Genomic DNA, 22,064 nt, shown 5'->3' with positions numbered 1-22,064 from the left:
TATATATATATATATATCTATATATATATATATATATATGTATGTATATATATATAAAATTGTTTATGTTCTCATATGATATTTGATTTGATGTGCTTCATAAACAGGAGACCTCTCCTATTGCTACATGATGATCAAGCTGATACTAGATATGAGTATGATGAGATAGAGCTCCCAGTGTGAGGAATTGAGATAGGGGGCTCATAGAGTTAAGAAAACTCTAGACAATAGGGTATCACCTTTATCTGTGATCCATAGAGTTGGAATAATAAATCACCCTATCTTGGCCTTTTCAGTGTATACCCCAATTAACATCATACCCACAAAATGAATTTGTTGAGAATACCTCTCCCTATTTGACCAACAAATTAAGAATGTTCAAATTACACTACTTTTTAATACATTAACATGAATTATTTCTGGCTTACACTAAACCTCTTTCAAATAAAATAAAAAAATTAATGAATATAAAATTGCACTATTTGTTAATACATTAATATGAATTATTTCTCGCTTACACTGAACCTCGAATAATTCTTTCGATTCCTTTATGGGCGTCGCTTAAAATTGTTATTTATTTGAGAAGATATTTTAATTTATAGTCCTAAGATTGTTTGGGTTAAAGGGAATCGAAGACTAGAATATATTATTATTTATATTTTTAAATATAACATCGTAATGATCTTTGGTTAAATATAATATTTAGAAAATCATATATAATGGTTTGGAAAAAAATAAATTAAGATGAGTAAAATTAACATCGTTAATTTCACCCAGTCAGACTATGCTTAAAAACAATGTACTACAATTAAATAATTATATTTATAATATTAAATAAATATATATATATTTCTGTAAAATATTTATTTATTTATATGAGATGAGATATCGAAATTTCTTTTCTGGTTTTAACATGATATTTTGGTATAGAGTACTGTAATAATTTGAAGTTTGAAGTAGAAACAGATTTCCAAAGGAATAATGAGTTTAAACGACTGTACTATTTTAATATTGAAAGAGTTTAAACGACTGTACTATTTTAATAATTTTTCAATATGTATTTAATATTTAATATAAACATGTATAGATATAATGAGTTTAAACGATTGTAGTATTTTAATGAGTTTTCAATATGTATTTAATATAAACATGTATAGATAAACATTTGTAATAAAAAGTATTTGTTAAATATATATAAACATATATAGATAAACATTTGTAATAAAAAGTATTGGTTAAAATGCTTATTTTGAAATTAACTTAATCATCATGAGCTTCAGCGACTCTAATAATATTGAACGAACGCTCACTGATGATATTTAACGAAGGCTCATTATAATGGTAGCAAACGAAGAAGCAACATATCTTAATAATTAATACATGCATCAAATTGGACAAGAATTTGTAATAACCCGTGTTTGAGTATGCAATGACAACTGAATGTATAAAAAAAAGTACACGAACATCAAATGGGACAAGAATTCGTAATAATCCGGGTTTGAGTATGCAATGAAAACTGAAAGAAAGTATAAAGAACCGATCAAATTTCATTTCGGTGGAAAAGCACGGACTAATTTGAAATGAATTGTGGCAGCTGTGGATTTCCTTACGATTTCTTTAGCATTCTAATGGAAAAGTCAAAATACAGAGTATTAGAAACATGATTGAAATTAATCTCAACTGTTGCATCGAAGAACAACCATCTAAAGTGGATAGGTAAGGATTTTAATCTCAATGCAAATATTTGATAATAATCCGATGGCGGATGGCGTAGCCTTCGTAATTTTATGATTGGTTCAACGACCAAACTTGATTAAGAGCTTTCTTCGTTACCTGTGTCGCGTATATTGTGCATAAGAAATAATGAGGAGAAACAATTAGCATACAATGCCGTTATTATTAAGGAAAGAGGAGAACAGTGGTATGGGTTATTTTTATTTTCACGTCATATAAAATGCAGTTATAAAGAAGGAATGAAGAAAACAGTGTTGACTCAACCCCAGGTAATTGATTATCAGCGGCGCCGTCATTGTAACCGAGGAAAGAGACGTTTCAAATACCGCGGTACCTGGGTGCGGTACACGTCGACTACCAAGAGGGCGTTTTTCATCTTTCTACAGCTCAGCGCCTAATTTCACCGAGTTTAACCTTTTCTAACAACTTCTAACTTCACCAACTTTGACCCTTTTGTTACGGCTTTAACAACTTGAACGTAGACTTATCACCAAACTAAACGGAGTTCAACTGGCAATTCACATGTATAAAAACTTTGATCTCACTACTTTCTGATTCATGCCTATCTTGTCCATTCCTCCTCTGACACATATGTTTGCTTGTTTCTTTTTTCCAAACTTCTGTGGAGCTTCACGTTGAAATAGAAACAGTGCAGCTTGCTAAGTTTATTAAAAGTATATATATTGAATGGAAAGGTTTAATCAACATTTGTGGGCATGCCCATTTGCGACTAGGTTGTTTCGGATAGTCATATGCCTAACCTGGCTGACTGCTATGGCCTCGGCGAAGCTACACAAACATATATTCGTTGTACGTTTTCTCATCTTTCAATATTCCTATTTAAAATGTATGTTAGCGTTTGCTTGAAAAAAGGTGTTATAATGAGCTGGGAGATGTTGCTGCCATGGAATTTTAAGTCTCTGCTTTAATCCATTGGGTGTTACAAAAGTATATATTTATATACGAAAAATAAATCTATGATTTAGATGAAGCAACCTGGGTGCATTAGCTTTTTTAACATAATTTTTTTTTTATGGATACACGCATGGAAATAATAGGAAAGCACTGTCTATTAAGATAGAGCGAACTTTAACGTGCAATTCCTAGTTTCTGGTATTCTGAGCGCTCTGTGCACTTCAGATGTCTGTCACTAACATGGATGTATCATTAATTCTTCTGTATGAATTGCGGTAATTTCTCTGGGAAACATTTAGTAATTGCCTCCGCTCATTGACTATGTATGAATAATACCTAGGTATCTGATCAACTCATCACTTATTAATGTAATGAATTTTGTGGCTGGTTAATCGGAAATTTCAGCTTCGATCTACACCTGTGAAAAGGCTATGTGGGACACACAATATCATCACTGTGAACGGACAGTTCCCGGGTCCAACGCTGCATGTGAGAAACGGAGACAAACTTAAAATCAAAGTGCACAACCAGGCGCAATATAACGCTACCATTCACTGGTACGTCACACCTCTAACCCACCGAGTAGTACTGCATCATATTGATGTTAATGCATTTTTAAGTCTTGTTAAACGGCAGAGCATCGTGTATGTCTGGTTTTGCATGTTAAAAGGAATAAATTGTTTATGCTCGTATTTACAGGCACGGAGTGCGCCAATTTCGCACAGGGTGGTCCGATGGACCCGAATTTATAACACAATGCCCCATTCGGCCAGGGCGAAGTTACACATACAAATTCACCATCACTGGTCAGGAAGGAACTCTCTGGTGGCATGCGCACAGCTCTTGGCTTCGAGCTACTGTCTATGGAGCTTTGATCATCTTGCCTAGGCTGGGAAGCACTTATCCCTTTAAATTTACAAGGCCACATCGCCAGATTCCCATTCTTCTAGGTATGCTATAGCTATTCAATTTGTTATGCTCCTTGGTTAGAAATATAATTGGCAGCTTGATTTCAATGTAAATTCTAATGCGATTGAAATGTTTGACCCTGTTTGAATTCGCAGGAGAATGGTGGAATAGGAATCCTATTGATGTTGTGAATCAAGCAACCCGAACAGGAGCAGCCCCCAACGTTTCAGATGCATTTACTATAAATGGACAACCAGGCGACTTATACAAATGTTCTACTTCAGGTACATTTCTTCCTACATTAACGCATATCAAATAGATTGAATCTGTTCAGCTGGCAAATGATCAATTGCAAATGATGGATACAGATACCTTCAGTGTCTCAGTAAAAGCTGGGGAAACAAATCTTCTGCGTGTCATCAATGCTGCTCTCAATAGTGACCTGTTCTTCTCGGTAGCTAACCACACAATGACCGTTGTTGCTGTGGATGCTTTGTATACAAAGCCTCTTAAGACGAATGTTCTGATGCTCGGCCCCGGCCAGACAACAGACATACTTGTAACTGCCAATCAGGCTACAGGTAGATACTATATGGCTGCTCGAGCATATTCCAGCGGGCAAGGGGTTCCATTCGATAACACCACTACCACTGCCATTTTAGAATACGAGGGGAGCTCTAACAAATCAGCTCCAATCATGCCGAATCTTCCATTCTATAACGACACCCAGAGTGCCACTAGCTTCGCCAATGGTCTCAGAAGCTTGGCCTCACAAGATCACCCCGTCTTCGTTCCTCAGAGGGTCAACGAGAATCTCTTCTACACAATAGGTTTAGGATTGATCAAATGCCCGGGGCAGTCTTGTGGAGGTCCCAACGGATCAAGATTTGCAGCCAGTATGAATAACATATCATTTGTGCTGCCAACAACTTCGTCAATTCTTCAAGCTCAACATTTTGGCATGAAAGGAGTATTCTCCATAGACTTCCCCGATAACCCTTCTGTGCGATTTGATTATACCGCACAGAATATAAGCAGAGGTCTGTGGTCCCCTGTGAAAGGTACAAGAGTGAAAGTTCTTAATTATAACACAACGGTGCAAGTAATTCTTCAAGGAACAAATATATTTGCGGGTGAAAGCCATCCTGTTCATCTCCATGGTTATGACTTCTACATAGTGGGAGCAGGATTTGGCAATTATAATCCACAAACCGATCCTCAGAAGTTCAACCTGGTGGATCCTCCTATGCGCAACACTGTGAACGTTCCAGTCAATGGCTGGGCTGCAATAAGATTCGTGGCTGACAATCCTGGTGAGCATTTAATTTGTTTCACAGCTTTCCACTTTCCATCTGTAGTGGTGTCGTCTCTTGTTCTGAATTGGATCATACTTTGTGCAATATAGTGGTAATGGCCGTGATCATTACTTATTGCAGGTGCTTGGGTGATGCACTGCCACTTGGACGTGCACATAACATGGGGGCTGGCCATGGTGTTTGTGGTTAACAATGGACCCGACGCTCTTTTGAGTCTCCAGTCACCTCCCAGAGATTTTCCGCGATGCTGAGGAAAACTGCCATCCATACCAATCGATAATAGAGATGAATCCCGATCTTCTATTGATCCCACTTCATGCTTTTTACCTTGTCCTAAATTTTCTTCTTCCATTCTTATATTCATTATGATCCCGATTGTTATGGCAAAGTTCCGGCCTATTAGGAAATGTGTATATGTAAGGTAGTTACACGAGAGAGGTAGGAAATTTGGTAATCGTGTGACCCGCTCGGAAATGAAAAATACCTTCGTCATGATCACAGCAATAGAAAACCCACTTACTTTTGAATCAATGTTATTGGTATATTTTTTTATGATTCAGTAACGTAAGATTAATGCGTGGAGCAAAATTGATTCGTTCAAATAATTTGTCGGCCGCTTATAAAAGGTAACAATTAGGGCACGGTTAAAAATTAGCGATAAAAATTAATTTTTAAACAAATTGTCTTTATTTTTAATTTTATATAATAAATATTTCTTTCTAAATAAGTAAATTAATTTATTTTAAATAATTTCTTGATTAGTATAAAATTTATTAATAATAATATCTATTTTTAAGGTCACAGTCAAGCAAGACACCAAATTAGTGTATGAGACCTTGTTTGTGGGATAAGGGACCCACCTCCGCGTAGTGGTTTGACTGCTAAGCCTAGCAAGACATACAGCAAGGCATACATACTCTACCCCTCTATGGTTTTGAAGACTGCTAAGCCTAGCAAGGCATACATACTCTACCCCTCTGATTTCACTGCTAAGCCTAGCAAGGCATACATACTCTACCCCTCTGATTTGACTGCTAAGCCTAGCAAGGCATACATACTCTACCCCTCTCTGGTAAAAGGAGACCTTGTTTGTGGGATAAGGGACCCAAGGCATACATACTCTACCCCTCTCTGGTAAAAGGAGACCTTGTTTGTGGGATAAGGGACCCACCTCCGCCTAGTGATTTGACTACTAAGTCTAGCAAGGCATACATACTCTACCCCTCTCTCGTTTTGAACCTGTAACCTATTAAAAGGAAACACATGCTCTTAACCATTAGGCCCACTCAACCTGTATAGAAAAAAGATATTATTATTATTATTGTTATTTATAGAAAAAAAAATTATTTATTATTTTTTAAATTAAAATTATTAATTAATTATTTAAAAAAAACAAACATTACACCCTTAATCACATATTTATTAATAGAATAAAAAATTTAATCTAATATAATAGTATACACTTATTAAAAAAAAACAAACTCTTTTTTATGCTACCAAACAATATCAATGTTTCTATACCACTAATCGCCTTGAAATGTAACCACGATTGCTCAACAAGAACTAACAATATCACCTTTTTAATATTTTAAGCTATCAATGTTTTTATATCACTAATCGTCTTGAAATGTAACCACGATTGCTCAGCAAGAATTAACAATATCACATTTTTAATATTTTAATCCGTCGTTGTTTCTATACCACTAATCGCCTTGAAATGTAACCACGATTGCTCAGAGGAACTAACAATACCACCTTTTAAAATTTATAAACGCCTTGAAATGTAACCACGATTGCTCAGAGGAACTAACAATACCACCTTTTAAAATTTATAAAATATTAGTACAATGACATGGAACGAGTATATTAACCACATTGGTACATTATGCCAGTATCTAATATTTAGAAACCTAAACTCTCTTAAAACGATGAGATGATCACTGGGTATTTATATATTACCACCGTTCAAATTATATTTTTAAATGGTATGGAATATTATATTTAAAAACTATTTTTAAATGGTATTGAATATTATATTTATTTTTAAATATGGTAAGAGTTGATAATTTAGCAATCCACTAATATTTTTTTTAATTAAATTGAACATTTGTATCACATAAATTTTTGTTATAGTTTTCTATACATGTAAAATAAGTTTGTGAAATAAAATTTATAAGTTTTAGAATTAGAATTTTTTGTGTATATTTTGGAATCTTATTAGTTGTCATTTGTTATTTTCATTGAATTTGAATTTAGAATTTATCCATTGTTGGTCTACTACATAATTTTGGTTTAATCACTGTTTCTTAATAATTTTTTATTGTTTATTTATTTAGTTTCTGTATTCAAGTTTATGTGATCCATAATGAATTAAACAAAGTCTTTCGGTAGAAATCACATGAGAGAATTTTTTGGCCGCGTTTCAAACCAACAAGTGTGGTTAATCTCATGTGATTTCTACCAAAAGACTTTGTTTAATAAATTTATTTTTGTAATAAAAAAAACTTTGTTTATATAATTAGTGTTGGTTTGTAAATTTACAGTGATAAATAAATTGGTTTTATCTCAAAAAATATTAATTTTAATTCATATAGAATTTCCTTTATAAATTTTTTTAAATGTTTTTTTATGAATTAAGATTTTAGACACAGTGTCCATTCATCTATTTATCCAGATATCATAGTAGTATTGAATGTTAATAAATAAATATTTTAAAATTATATTTAAACTAATTTTATAATTTATATTGTAATTTTTCTTATTCTATATAATTCACATTTTCCATTCATCTATTTATATATAATAGTAGTATTGAATGTTAGTAGATATCATAGAAGTATCGAATGTTAATAGATGAATGTTTTAAACTTATTTTCAAACTATTTTTATAAATTATATGTATTTTTTCTTATTTTAAATAATTACACCATAATCCACATTCCAATGTTATAATGGAAACCCCTCAATAATAGAAACTCCTCAATAATATAATTATTGTTTTATTTCCAAGTATTAAAAACCACTATTAACATCAACATTAAAGTTAAACTTGCTATTAATACCTAAGCTTTAACATTTTTTTTTTAAGAATATTATTAATTTTAAAATTGGTTTTTAAGGTTAAGGCTTTAAGGGCTGTTTTTAGGTTTTCCCATTACATTTTAAGTTTATTTTAATATTTATAATAAGATTAAATTTTATGTTAAAATTTAAACATTACATTTCAGATTTAATATTATTATGTTTATATTAAAATTTATGTAAAGCTTAATAATAGCATTAAAATTTATATGAAATTTACGTTTAATATATACTAGGTTTTATAGATTTAATGTTTATATTGAACTAATGATTAATAATACCATTATGGTAATATTTTAATATTAAATTTTGTTATTGTTAATATTAATATTAATGTCACTATCAATTATTATATCATATTAATATTAATTATTAAAAACATTAAAGAATTAAAAAAAAAAATATTTGGTATGTATTGAATCTTATTGGTTGATATTTATCATTTTTATTGAATTGGAATTTTTGAATTTATCAATTGTTAGTTTTAAAAGCCACTCTATTAAATAATATTGGTTTTACCACTCTTTTTTAATAAAATTATTTTTGTAATTAAAAAACTTGATTTGTATAATTAGTGTTGGATTTTAAATTTACATTAATTATTCATGTGGTTAACATGATTTTAAAACAAATTTTAAAATGGTGTGCCCAACATACAAAAAAGGATAATAATAATTTTACCCTTTACCAATATTAATATCGTTTTGACTTCTTTGGAATGAAAAGAAATAACTTACCATATTCATTTAACCAATATTAACATAGTTTTGATTTCTCACAAATGAGCAAAAAGTTATGATAGTAGTTTTACCTTCAAGATATAATATTGTTTAACTTTTAATAGTGGTTTTAAGTTATAATATATAACTTAGGTAGGTTTGATTTGAAAATTCATTATAGGTTATAATATATAATATAAATTTTCTTTTTAAGCTATTTGAATTTTAACTTTCATATTAATATCAATAAAAAAAATTTAAGTTTGGTAGGACTACATCTTCGTCATGTCAAATATATCACCTCAATCGGGGCATGAAATTGAACCAGTGACTTCACATCAAGCAGTGCCTTAATAGAGCACCCTATTACTGTCTATCCAAGAACTGTCGACAAAATTAATATTAATATTAATATTAATATTGATTAATATGAATACCAACATTAATATTACTTTTAATATTATTAATATTTATAAATATTAATTTTAATATTAGTTATTAATATTTAAAATTATTAATTATTAGTATTAATAACATTTAATTAATAATATTAAAATTATTAATGGCATTAACATTATTATTATAAATAATACCATCAACATTTAGTATTAAAAATAATATTATATTTTTTTAATTTACAATATTCTGTATTATTATTATTTTAATTTATTAATATTATTGATATTATATTAATTAATTAATTTTAATATTAAGTTTTAATATTATTTATAAATGTTAGTTCTTAGGTTTTTGTGATCCATATTGTAAATGAGAGTGCCTTTCCGATTAATCACATTACTAGGATTTGGTCAACATTTTGAACCAACTAATGTGGATGAACCACATTAGTTGGTTCGGAATGTCGACCAAATCCTAATAATGTGATTAATCCAAAATGTACTCTCCTTTATTTACAAATATTAATTTTAATATTAGTTATTAATATTACTATTAATATTCGTATCAATTAATATTACTTTTAATATTATGAATATTTATAAATATTAATTTTGACAATAACTATTAATATTAATAACATTAAATATTATTGTCATGGTCAACCATGGTCCAACGTTGCATTGTGATAAAGATTTTCTCTATATGAAAATCAATCATGGTCCAACGTCGCATTGTGGCAAAGATTATGTGAATATGAAAATCAACCATGGTCATCCATGGTCCAACATCACATTTATAAAAATATTTTCTCAATATGAAAATCAATCATGTTCAATCATGGTCCAACATCGCATTGTGACAAAGATTGTGTCAATATGAAAATCAACCATGGTCAACAATAGTCAACCATGTTTATTTTAGGGTTTTTAATATTTATCTTAGGGTTTATATACCTTGGGTTTATAATATTAAACCCTTGGGTTTAATATTATTCCCTTAGGTTATAATCCCTTGGGTTTTAGTATTAATCCATTATATTTATTAGTCCCTTAGGTTTATAATATTTATCCTTTTGATTTATTAATCTAAGGGTCCATATTCCTAGGGTATAATATTATTAATAGGGTTTATAATATTAATTCTAAGGTTCAATATAAATCTCTTGGGTTTATAATCATGGTCAGCCATGGTCAACCATGTTTCAATATTACATTGTGAGAAATATTGTCTCAATATGAAATCAACCATGTTAAACCACTGTCAATCATCGTCGACCATGGTCATTCATGGTGAAACATAGTCCAATGTCACATTATAACAAAGATTATGTCAATATGAAAATAAACCATGGTCAACCATGGTCAAATGTCGCATTGAGACAAAGGTTCTCTCAAAATCATGCTCGATCATGTTCAACCATGGTCAACCATGCTTAATCATGTTCAATGATGGTCCAGCGTCACATTGACACAAATATTTTCTCAATATCAAAATCACCATCGTCAACCATCGTCAACCATGGTCAACCATTATCAATGATGGTCTAACGTCCCTTGGGTTTATTAATGTGAGGGCCCATATTCTTAGGTTATAATATTATTTATATGGTTTATAATATTAATCCTAGGGTTTAATATAGATACCTTAGGTTTATAATCTATTAGTTTTATAATATAAATTCCCTAGATTTATAATATTAATTATAGGGTTTATATCCCTAGGGTTTAATATTAATCTTAGGGCTTAATGTTATTCCCTTAAGTTTATTCCTTGAATTTATAATGTTAATCTCTAGTTTTATAATATTAATCATAAGGTTTATAATAGTAATCTTAGGGTTTATATTCCTAGGGTTTAATATTAATCATTGGGTCTAATGCTAGCATTCCCTTTGGTTTATAATCCCTTACATTTTTAATATTAGTCCATGTTAGTACAATACTTTTAATAATCCCTTTGGTTTATAATATTGATCCAAGGGTTTTTAATATTAATCATAGGGTTTGTATTCCTAGGGTTTAATATTAAACCTATGGTTTATAACATTAATCTTAGGCTTTAATATTAATCTCTTTAGTTTATAATCCCTTTCGTTTATAATATTAATCCCTTAGGTTTATTAATATTAAGGTTTATGTTCCTAGGATTTAATATTAATAATAATTTTTAATGTTATTCCCTTGGGTTTTTAATATTAATCGCTCGGGTTTATTAATCAGATAGGTCTCTTTGTCCAACGTCGCATTATGAAAAAGATTTTATCAATATCGAAATAAACAATGTTCAACCATCGTTAACCATGGAAATTCATATCCATGGTCCAACATCACAAGATTTGAGAAAGATTGCCTCAATATGAAAATCAACCATGGTCGACCATCTTCAACCACATTTAATAATGGTTGTATATGTAGTTGTATTAATGGTCAATCATGGTCCAACATCACATTACGACAGATATTGTCTCAACATGAAAATCAATCATGTTCAACCATGGTCCAATGCCACATTGTGAGAAACGATTTAATATTAATCCTTAGGTTTAACATGAATCCATGGTTGAATAATCCCTATTAATCCTAAGGTTTAATGTTATTCCCTTGGGTTTACAATCCCTTGGGTTTTTAATATTAATCGCTTGGGTTTATTAATGAGATAGGTTTGTAATGTTAATCCTAATTTTTATAATATTTAAATTCCTTTGACCTATAATATTGATTCCTTATGTTTAATATTATTCCTAAGGGTTTGTAATCCCATGGGTTTATTAGTCCCTTGCATTTATGATATCAATCCCTTGGGTTTATTAATCTAAGGTTTCATATTTCTAGGGTATAATATTATTCATAATGTTTACAATATTAATCCTAGGGTTTTATTTAAATATCTTGGGCGTATAATACAAAGTCCTTGGGTTTATCAATCCCTTGATTTAGAATATTAATATCTCGGGTTTAATATTAATATCAATGTCTTGGATTTATTTTAAGTTTAATATTAATCTCTTGGATTTATAATTTGTAATATTATGCCTTATAATATTAATCCCCTAGGTTTATAATACTAATCTCTTTATTACCGATCCCTTCGGTTTATAATATCAATCTTATGAGTTTATTAATATAAGGGTTCATATTCCTAGGGTATAATATTATTGATAGGATTATAATATTAATCATGGGGTTTAATATAGATCCCTTAGGTTTATAATATAAATTCTTTGGGTTTACAATACTAATCATAGGGTATATATTGGTAGGGTTTAATATTAATCCTAGGGTTTACAATATTAAACATTTTGGTTTATTAATTTTAGGGTTTATATACCTAGGGTTTATGTTAATCCCTTGATTTTATTCCTTGGATTTATAGTATTAATTTCATAGGTTTATAATATTAATCTTTGGGTTTATATTCCTAGGGTTTAATAATAATCCTAGGGTGTAATGTTATTGTTTTGCATTTATAATCACTCGGGTTATCAATATTAATCATAGGGTATATATTCCTAGGGTTCAATATTAATCCTAGGGTTTCTAATATTAATCATAAGGTTTACATTCCTAGGGTTTAATATTAAGTATATGGTTTATAATATAAATCTTAGTTTTTAATATTAATCCTTCTATTTTAGAAGCCATTTTGTTTAAAATATCAAGCTCTTGGGTTTATTAACCTTATGGTTTATGTTCCTAGGATTTTATATTAATCCCAACGTTTAATGTTATTCCCTTGGGTTTATTAATTAGATAGGTTCATAATGTTAATCCTAAGTTTTATAATATTAATCTCACGGTTTAATGTTTATTTTAGGGTTATAATATTTATGTGAGGGTGTATATCCCTTGGATTTATAATATTAATTCCTTGTCTTTAATATTATTGCCATGGTTTTATAATCCCTTCAGTTTATTAGTCCCTTGCGTTCATGATATCATTCCCTTGGGTTTATTAATTTAAGGGTTCATATTACTAGGGTATAATATTATTCATAAGGTTTATAATATTAATCCTAGGGTTTAATTTAAATCTCTTCAGTTTATAATACAATTTACTTTTACTTGGGTTCATTAATTCCTTGGTTTACCGATCCCTTGGGTTTATAATATCAATCTTATGTGTTTATTAATATAAGGGTTCATATTCCTAGGGTATAATACTATTGATAGGGTTTACAATATTAATCGTAGGGTGCAATATAGATCCCTTAGGTTTATAATTCGTTAGGTTTATAATATAAATTCCTTGGGTTCATAATATTTTTTTTTTTTGTAAATCAGCTTGTTATATTAGAAAAGTACATAGATTACAAAAAGTCTGCTCGTGCAGACACCGAGCTGCCAAACTGCATTGCAAGACCCCACAATATTACCATAAGAGACCACCATACGACCCCGAGCACACCACGCAGGGTGGCAGAGCAAAAAGGGGTTTGACTCAGACCATTTAACTAAAAAAACACCTAACTGAAGCAGCAGACAGAGATCACTATCGACATACCAACTAAACCAGGTAGAGAGCACCAATGACCACCCAAATTACAAAAAACCAGCCAAGGCAGAAGCCAAGCCATTTACTTCTTGAGCACAATATGTTTCTTGGAAGCTTTCGGAGCTGATTCAGTCATCGAATTGTTTGCCTGCGCAGGTGTGGGATGATTGCTCTGAAAGTTGCCCGCGTGATCGTCCCTTCTGTTCTCAGCCAGCCTAGCATCCTACTCAATGGTTTGCCTTAGGAGCTTAGTTAGAACCGTGAGCTTCTTCGTGATGGTTTCAACCTCTTGTTCCAGGGCACTTATCTTGAAATCCAAGCTCTCTAGGATAGCCATGTGTTCCTTAAACATCGCCTCAATATTATGTTGGATTTGACACAGTTGGTCCGCATAGCTTCCCTGCATATTTAGGGCTTTGGCTAATAGAGTTTTCATCCTCCAACTTCCAGCTTACGTTCTTACAAATTGGGTGGCGTGTGTGGTTACAGAGCCTGGATCCTGGATCCAGTCCACCTCCTTCTCCAATTCTTGGTCTTTCAGTTTCCTTTCCTCTTCAGTGACCTTAGCCTCCAGGTCTTCAATCTTCCGCTTGTCCTTCTGCGAAGTGCGGGTCTAATATGCCTCCCTGGCTTTCTTTAGGTCCCTATTGGTAGAGGCATTCCAGCTTCCTTACCCTACCATGATCTCACTAACACACACAAGATAGCTCTGAGTTCTGCCGGCGAAAGAGACGGGTTCAAGCTTACAACATGATAAAACAATGCTTTTTCCCCTGCCTGTTGCTGTAACTATATAGATGTCGAAGGAGGAGTTACCGGCAGAAGATTGGTCCTTCCCCTTTAGCTTGCATGTCTTGTCATCATTACTTCTCTGCGGTGACAATTTGTTTTGGTTATGTCTCGAATTCTTTCCCTTGCTGTCACCTCTTCTCTCCTCCTCCGGATCATGCCAAGTGTCCCATTGCTTGACTGGGTGTCAGCGGCGAAAATCCTTAGTAATCATATCTGGGATGAGACTCCCTCCTTCCTGCTTGAGCATTGAATGCTCCTAATCTGCTTGTCCTTCCTTAATAGTGCCTGTGGTACACACAAATCTCTTCATGGAATGACAAGGTTTTAGATTACCGACCCAACAGCCTCATATTTCATTGGCCAAATCCTGCCTTGAGAGCAAGGTACATTTCTCTTTTAATTCGGGGCATGCGACATCCTGCCAACGATTGTCCCACATGCTAGTTGGGTGCTCAATTCCATAATTCGACAGATGGTCCGCAACCATATTGGCTTTACGTCGCACAGCCTCAAAAGTCAAGCCTTTCAGCTCCCCCAGATGTTCTGTTATGTTTTCAGTCACCTTGGCAAGTCTCCAATGTTTTGTTACCTTGCTTGCTTTTGTTCCCGCATATAACTTTCTTGCCGCTGTTATCGCCAGCTGAGAATCTCCCTCAACCACCGCTGTGCCAACCTAAATCTTTCTGAGAATTCTGAGACCTTGCTCCATGGTAGCGAACTCCATCTCGTTGTTTGTTCCTTCTCCTAAGGCTCTGCAGTAGATATGTTGAATCTCGCCTGCACTGTTCTTAATGATGCCCCCGATACCTACCAGACCTGGATTGCCTCTTGACACTCCATCGAAATTTAGCTTGAGAAAGCCTACAGGAGGTCGTTTCCAGAAAGTTGACGTGGTGTTCGGCTCCTGTTGACAGTTCGTTGTGACCATGCTTTTTCCATCATCCAGTTTGAAAGCTTTTAAAATACGTAAGTCTCTAACCGAAACTTGGTTATCTTTTTCTGCTTTGCATCTGACCAGAATTAAGTGTCTCACATTTTGGGTTATTGTTTCTAGCGAATGATTTATGTTTCTGTGTTCACTTAGAAAAATTCTTCTATTATGTTCCTTCCAAATTGTCCAGGTAATAAATCCCGGCAGTGTTCTCCATATACTGTTGATTCTCAAATTGCTGGAATAAATGCCTCGCCAATTCATAATGGAATCCTGGATAGAGTCTTTGGTTCTTTCTGTCTGTTGCATTATATTTTCCGCCCAGTTCCATAGGTTACAAGCCCAAGTGCATCTGTTGAAGAGATGATTCATTGATTCTTCTTCCTTGTTGCACATGGGGCACCTAGATGGGCCGTGAAACCCTTTCTTATGGAGATTCTCTCAGGTGAGTGTTTTCCTGTGCATCAGGAGCCAGAGGAAAGTTTTAATCTTAGGCCAAAACAAAGAATCCCAGACCTTGCTGCTCCATTGAACCTCCTCAATTTGCTCTGAGTTTTCGAGATTATCTCTGGCTTCTTTGAGCGTGAAGTTGCCACTTCCTTTCTTGCCCCATCTTAGTTGGTCTTTGTCCTCAGCTTTCCTTATTTTCCTTTTGTTTAGAAGGTTAAGAAGGTCCCTGACATTGTTGTTCGCCTTACTTGTGTTTTCTATTTCGTTAATCATCCATTCTCTCCATTCCTGGTCCCTGCTACTGTGGTTCCAGTACTGATTTACTGTGGTTTTCCCCATCCCCTGACATTGTCTTTGTATGTCTGCAAACTCGGGTCATCCCAACTTCGAGAATTGTTGCCAGGCATCCTCCCAGAATAAAGATGTCTCCCCATTGTGAATTTCCCAGAAGCTATGTTCCTGAACAATTCCTCGATTTCTTCTGGCAAGGTTCCAAATTGGAGAACCATCTGGACTTTCCTGCATTCTAATTAAGTCTTGATTGCTGTACCCTGGAGCATACTTTTCCTTCCAGTGTTTTTCCCATGGAAGATTGGGTTCCTTCAGCCATCTCCACCAAAGCTTGGCACTACAAGCTCTACTGATCGTAGACGGGTCCAACAAATTTAAACCTCCAAAGTTCTTATATTTGCACAACTTATTTCGAGCCACTAGTGCCCATTTCTTCTTCTCTGCATTGCTAGTTCATACGAAGGATCTTTGAATTACTCTCAATTGCTGTAATACTCCTTTTGGAGCAGGGATAATAGAGAGCAGGTATTGAGGAATGGCTTGCAAAACTGCTTTTGTTAGGACAAGCCTCCCTGCAAAATTGAGAGCTCTGTGGGTCCAGTGTTGACATCTCTTCTCCATATTAGCGAGAATATTCTCCCAATGCTTTTTTTGCCAGGGTTTATCTGTAAGTGGAGCACCTAGGTACTTTGAGGGGAGATTTCCCCTGCGGAAGCCTAAAATTCTAGACAGATTTTTTTGAACAGCTAAATGCGTATTGAAGAAAAATATGGTAGATTTAGAAAGATTAATTTCCATACCTGAGGCTTCACTGAACAGATTGAGAATCTTCTTAAAACCCAGGGCTTCTTTAACAGTAGGCGACCCGTGCAGCATTGTATCATCAACAAACTGTTGGTGAGTTGTCGCTGGAATTGACGGTAAAGGCTGTAATCCTTTGATCTTTCCTTCTTCTTTAGCTCTGCAAATGAGTCTGCTCAGACCTTCCATCAGGATGACAAAGAGGAAAGGAGACAGTGGATCTCCTTGTTTGATACCTCGGGAGGGGGAGAAGGGATCGGCAGGGGAGCCGTTGACAAGGATAGAAAACTTAGTGGATTTAATCAGTGCCAAGATCCATTTAATCCATTGATTGTCAAAACCAAAAGCTTTCAAGATGGCTTCAAGGTATTTCAAGTTGACCTTATCATAAGCCTTAGATAAGTCCAATTGCATCATCATCCCTGCTATTTTCCTGGTGTGAAAAGTATGAATCATCTCCTGGGCCAGTAATATATTGTCCATAATCTGTCTTCCCTCAACATACCCAGATTGCTCTTCAAAGATTAGGCCAGGAAGAATGGTTTTCAATCTGTTGGCAATAACTTTAGAAATGATTTTATAAATTACATTACATATAGCGATAGGCCTAAATTTCGCTGGGGTGTTGGCTTCTGCTTCTTTGGGAATCAGAGCGAGGAAGGTAGAATTTAGCGATTTGAGAATCGAGCTAGAACGCCGAAAGTCTTCCACCACTTCCCAGACATCAGTTTTAACAACTTCCCAGCATTCTTTACAAAACTTGATGGTGAAGCCATCAGGCCCAGGTGCCTTGTCATTCGGCATGCTCTTAACAACTTCTTCCACTTCCTCCAACGAGATTTCCCTAGTTAGAGCCAGGTTTTTCTCATTGGTGATTGTTTTAAGAATGGACTTGGTAAGCTCATCAATTGCTTTTTTTCTATCTACTTTAGGCTCCTGAGCTATATTATTGAAATGTTTTGTGAGTAGGGTAGCCATTTCTTGATGATTCTGAAGAGCATCTCCTCTTTCATTGTTGAGACTGAGGATTTTGTTGGCCCCTCTATAATCCAGAGTAGACCTATGAAAGAACTTGGTGTTCTGTTCCCCTTCCTTGAGCCATTGTATCCGGGACTTTTGTTTCCATAGTGTTTCTTCCTATTGACAGCGGAGTTGCCATTGTTGCATTAGGATTTTTTCTTGGTCTGCTGAGTCTTGGTCACTGTCCCCATTTGTCCAACCTTTGTGAATTTGTTCTAATTTCTCCTCAATTATGGCTTTCTCCTTGAATATGTTCCCAAAAACTGTAACATTCCACTCTTTGATTCTGTTTTTGATGTATCTTAATCTGCTTTATAGTTTGTACATTTTGGTTGCTCTTAAGTCCGTCGGTTCCTGCCACCACTTCTTCACAAGTTGAATAAAATTTGGGTGATTAAGCCAAAATTTCTCAAATATAAATGGCTTGTTTCTAGGAATCCCCTGGATAGCAGCCACAAGAGAGATGGGCCAATGATCTGACCCCCCAGTTGGAAGAATATATGATTCCACTATTACTCCCTCCAACAGTATGCTTTCAGAAACAAGAAACCTGTCAAGCCGAGAGGCTATTTGTTTCTCACCTCCTCTCCTATTATTCCAAGTGAAGGCTCCACTTTTTGGTAGGATGTCCACTAGTTTGGTTGAACCAATGAAATCAGTGAAAACTTCCGAGTCCTTATTGAGTTTCCTAATCCCTCCTTTCTTTTCCAAAAGCGAAGTTATCATATTGAAATCTCCACCCATGATTGTCTTCGTACTAGGATATCTGAGCTTTAAATTTGTAAGAGAACATAGGAATATGAATTTTTCTTCTAGTTTTTGAGGTCCATAAACGTTGGTGCATAGAAATGTCTTAGAATTGCTAATCAATTGAGTTTCTATAGCTATAAAGGATTTGGTCTCTTCTGCTGAGAGAATGTTGATCACCCGGGTGTCCCATAGGGTAACTAGACCTCCCTCCCAGCCATGACTGGTAGTTTCCATATATTTTATATGTTTACCAAGCCTTTTGCTGATAGTCTCCATGGTGTTGCTTTCACATTTGGTTTCTTGTACAAACATGATATCCGGTTTCTCTTTTTGGATCTTCCTTTTTAGGAGCCTTTGTTTCGCTTGGCTATCGAGCCCTCTAGCGTTCCACGAGATGACCTTCGTTTAAAACCAAAAAGATTATTGGTAAGGAGGGAAAGCTTCTAGAGTTTTCATCTTACCATAGTTTATCATTAATATTCCCAGTGTTAGGGTCCCACCCTAACCCCCTTATTTATGTAATGGGATCACATCATAGTCAAGAGTCAATAAAGCCCATATTAATAATTGTAAGTGCTTAATCTGCAATTAATGACGGAACCACAGTTATTTGCAAATGGGCCATAGTATTAGATAGATGGTATTAATAAAACCCACGGTATTGGCCCATGGTATTGCATGTATGAGTCATATATAAAGGATAGAGACTCCCTACGAGGAGCATCGTGCCTTATTTTGTAGTTGAGCTCTGCTCTATTGGAGGTTGCCCCCTCGAAGAGGTAAGTGAACATTACTCTCTGAATAATAAAATCATTGCTATTCTGTGTTCTGGGTATCTTTTCTTCGCATATTCTGTATTTGGGTATCATTTTGCAGGTGAAGAGCATAACAAGTGGTATCAGAGCACTTTCCAGGGCCGGTGGGATCTCCATTTCTTAGCAAATCATTTTTTGGCTAGAGAGGTGTTCCGGCGTCTTTAAACCATGGGATCTGTCGTTGAGCACATAAATCTGCGGATTTGGGGAGGCATGCACGCAGGAAATACAAGAGGTGGTCACGTCTGTTGGACTCCCTTGTAACACCTGTGGGTACCCCTTCGAGTAGTAGCGCATTAGACAGAACCGCGCACGGATTGTCTTCCACGTACCCTTTGGGTATATCGGAAGCCCCCTAGGCTCCCTTGAAACCTCGCCATAGATAAACCGTCGGCCATCTTGCGCCTACAGTACACTGAGAACAGCACTCGGGGAGATTACTCGCCTGTACGATAGGGTAGTCGGGTTGTACGGCTAAGGGTACGATCGATCGTCCTTAGTTAGAGCCCTGAAACATTGGGCCGAGTACTACTGCCAGACCCTTATGTATATTGCGATCTGTAGCACCTGACACTCCTCAAGACCTTAGTTCCCTTTTCTATCGGGGGATCACACAGCATCTCTTCCAGATCCGCCTGTGCAAAGGGGTGCAGCAGCAGCAGACATCAGTCCCGCAGTCTCGAGTTCGCAGATCAGCCATTCCGATCTATTAGATCCATCAGATCCGCAGAAGCAGTCTGTTCCGCCATTCAGATCTCTCAGATCCCCCAGATCGGAGTCGTTGTGAAGGGTTCCTATACCGGGGTATAATTTTCGCAGGACTTTTGGCCGCATTGACATTTTGAGGATTTGGCCACTGCAGTATTGATAAGGAAGGAGTAAAACTCTGTTAGGAGTTTTCAGAAAAAAAAATAAAAATAAAAATAAAAATAAAAATAAAAATAAAATCTGGGATCTTTCGGGGTGCTTATTGGTGATCTAGCCCATCAGAATCAGGACGACGAGCTGAGCACGGCGGTACCATTCACTTCTTAGTGATTTTTTTTTTTAGGCGGTCCCAATTTTCAAAAAACTCGGTTGGTGTATGGTAGAAACTAGAGCTCAAGCGATGGCCAATGAAAGGATGGACAAATTTGAAGAATCAATGCACAACCTCCACCTTCAGCTTACCGGACTATGTAACATGGTCGAGAAAATAGTCCCTAAGGGCAAGGATCAAGCCCACGAGGAGGAGTATAATGCCACTGAACACAATGAGGGTGAGTCTAGCCACTCTCCTCACGTCTGGCACACCCACCCACCACCCAGTCAGCAACCTCCCAAGTTGGATATGCATAAATTTGACAGCTCTCACCCGTCAGCATGGATAGCACAAATGGAGCAGTATTTCAAACTGAATCGCATCTTCGATGATGAGACTCAGCTTATGTTGGGGAGCATGTACTTGGACAATGAAAGGTGGAAATGGTGGGAATGGCATCAACGTTGCACTGGACCTTTTAAGACTTGGACCAAATTCACCAAAGCTCTTCAAGACCGCTTTGTCCAGGAATCATCTTTTTTGGGTCGTCTTACTAAGCTCCGAAAAACTGGTACAGTGGATGAATATATTACAGCTTTTGAAGCCTTAGCCTTCCACACTTGGGGTCTCTCAGATGTGTTCTACACGGAATGTTTTATCAGCGGTCTTAAAGAAGCTATCAAAGCCCAAGTCCTACTGCACCACCCTCCCACATGGATGGAGGCTTGCAAGGTCGCTCGTAACGTGGAACGTGCATTAGCAGCCTAATACAGTCGCCCAAATTTCTCTGCTAAAGGTCGCCCCCCACAGGCTCACAACACGACTCAAACACTTAAGGTCCAAAAGGTGTCACCTACGGAAATGGCCGAAAGAATAAAGCAAGGCCTATGTTACTACTGTGATGAAAAATACTCCCTAGGTCATAAATGCAAGGAGCCCAAATTTTTTCAAATTGATGCCACTGACTACAGCTCAACAGAGGAAGATCCACCACTGAAGGAACATGAGCCGCTAGAAGAAGACAACCAAAAGGACAATGTCTCTGATGAACCCGTTATTTAGTTGCATGCTTTGGCAGGGATTTCTTCCCCTCAAACTCTCAAAATCGGAGGTTTTATTAAACATCGCCAAGTAGTAGTATTGATTGATAGTGGAAGTACACATAATTTCATCCATCAAAAAGTCATAGAAGCAGTGCATTGTTTTGTATGAGCAGTTTCTAACTTCCAAGTTCAAATTGCAGATGGAGGCACAATGAAATGTGAAGGCCGCTGTGAAAATGTCAAACTTCAAATGGGGGATTATCAATTGAAAACTCACATGTTTGCCATACACATGGGGGGTTACGACATTGTCCTAGGCGCTGAATGGCTCCGCACTCTTGGGCCAATCACAATGGATTTCCAGGAGTTATATATGAGTTTTAAGCAGAACAACTACACACATAACCTCCGGGGACTCCAGGCAGGAGCCCCCTCTATCATCAGCTCGCATAGGATGGAAAAATTGTTAAAAAAGGGAAATCATGGAGTTGTAGCTCAATTTAATGCCATCCAGGCAGTCGAAACCAAGCCTCTGCCAATTCATCCTGAGATGCAACAGATTTTAAATAACCATCTGCCGGTCTTT

At 35.3% G+C, this 22,064-nt stretch overlaps 1 protein-coding gene across 1 annotated transcript; it reads left to right on the top strand.

Moving 5' to 3' along the window:
- The first annotated feature begins 2,314 nt into the window (after window positions 1-2,314).
- LOC149193393 (laccase-12-like) lies at window positions 2,315-5,395 on the top strand. Its single transcript, XM_089406627.1, has 6 exons — window positions 2,315-2,544; window positions 3,055-3,206; window positions 3,349-3,599; window positions 3,714-3,842; window positions 3,927-4,871; window positions 4,995-5,395. The coding sequence occupies exons 1-6, from the start codon at window positions 2,422-2,424 to the stop codon at window positions 5,123-5,125; spliced, it is 1,731 nt and encodes a 576-aa protein (XP_089262753.1). The 5' UTR covers window positions 2,315-2,421; the 3' UTR covers window positions 5,126-5,395.
- Window positions 5,396-22,064: the final 16,669 nt, after the last annotated feature.

This window comes from Pinus tabuliformis, chromosome 2_2 (assembly GCF_031772625.1).
Source record: "Pinus tabuliformis cultivar Carrire ecotype Pingquan chromosome 2_2, CPIR1, whole genome shotgun sequence".
Classification (NCBI taxonomy): Eukaryota; Viridiplantae; Streptophyta; class Pinopsida; order Pinales; family Pinaceae; genus Pinus; species Pinus tabuliformis.
Note: the sequence above shows the minus strand (reverse complement) of the source record. Positions and strands in the feature narration are given on the sequence as shown.

Bases quoted from the DNA above. Each gene is read 5' to 3' on its own strand.
- LOC149193393 (XM_089406627.1), top strand. From the start codon at position 2,422: ATGGAAAGGTTTAATCAACATTTGTGGGCATGCCCATTTGCGACTAGG. The intron at 2,545-3,054 runs GTACGTTTTCTC...CGGAAATTTCAG, and splicing joins TACACAAACATATATTCGTT to CTTCGATCTACACCTGTGAA. The intron at 3,207-3,348 runs GTACGTCACACC...TCGTATTTACAG, and splicing joins TATAACGCTACCATTCACTG to GCACGGAGTGCGCCAATTTC.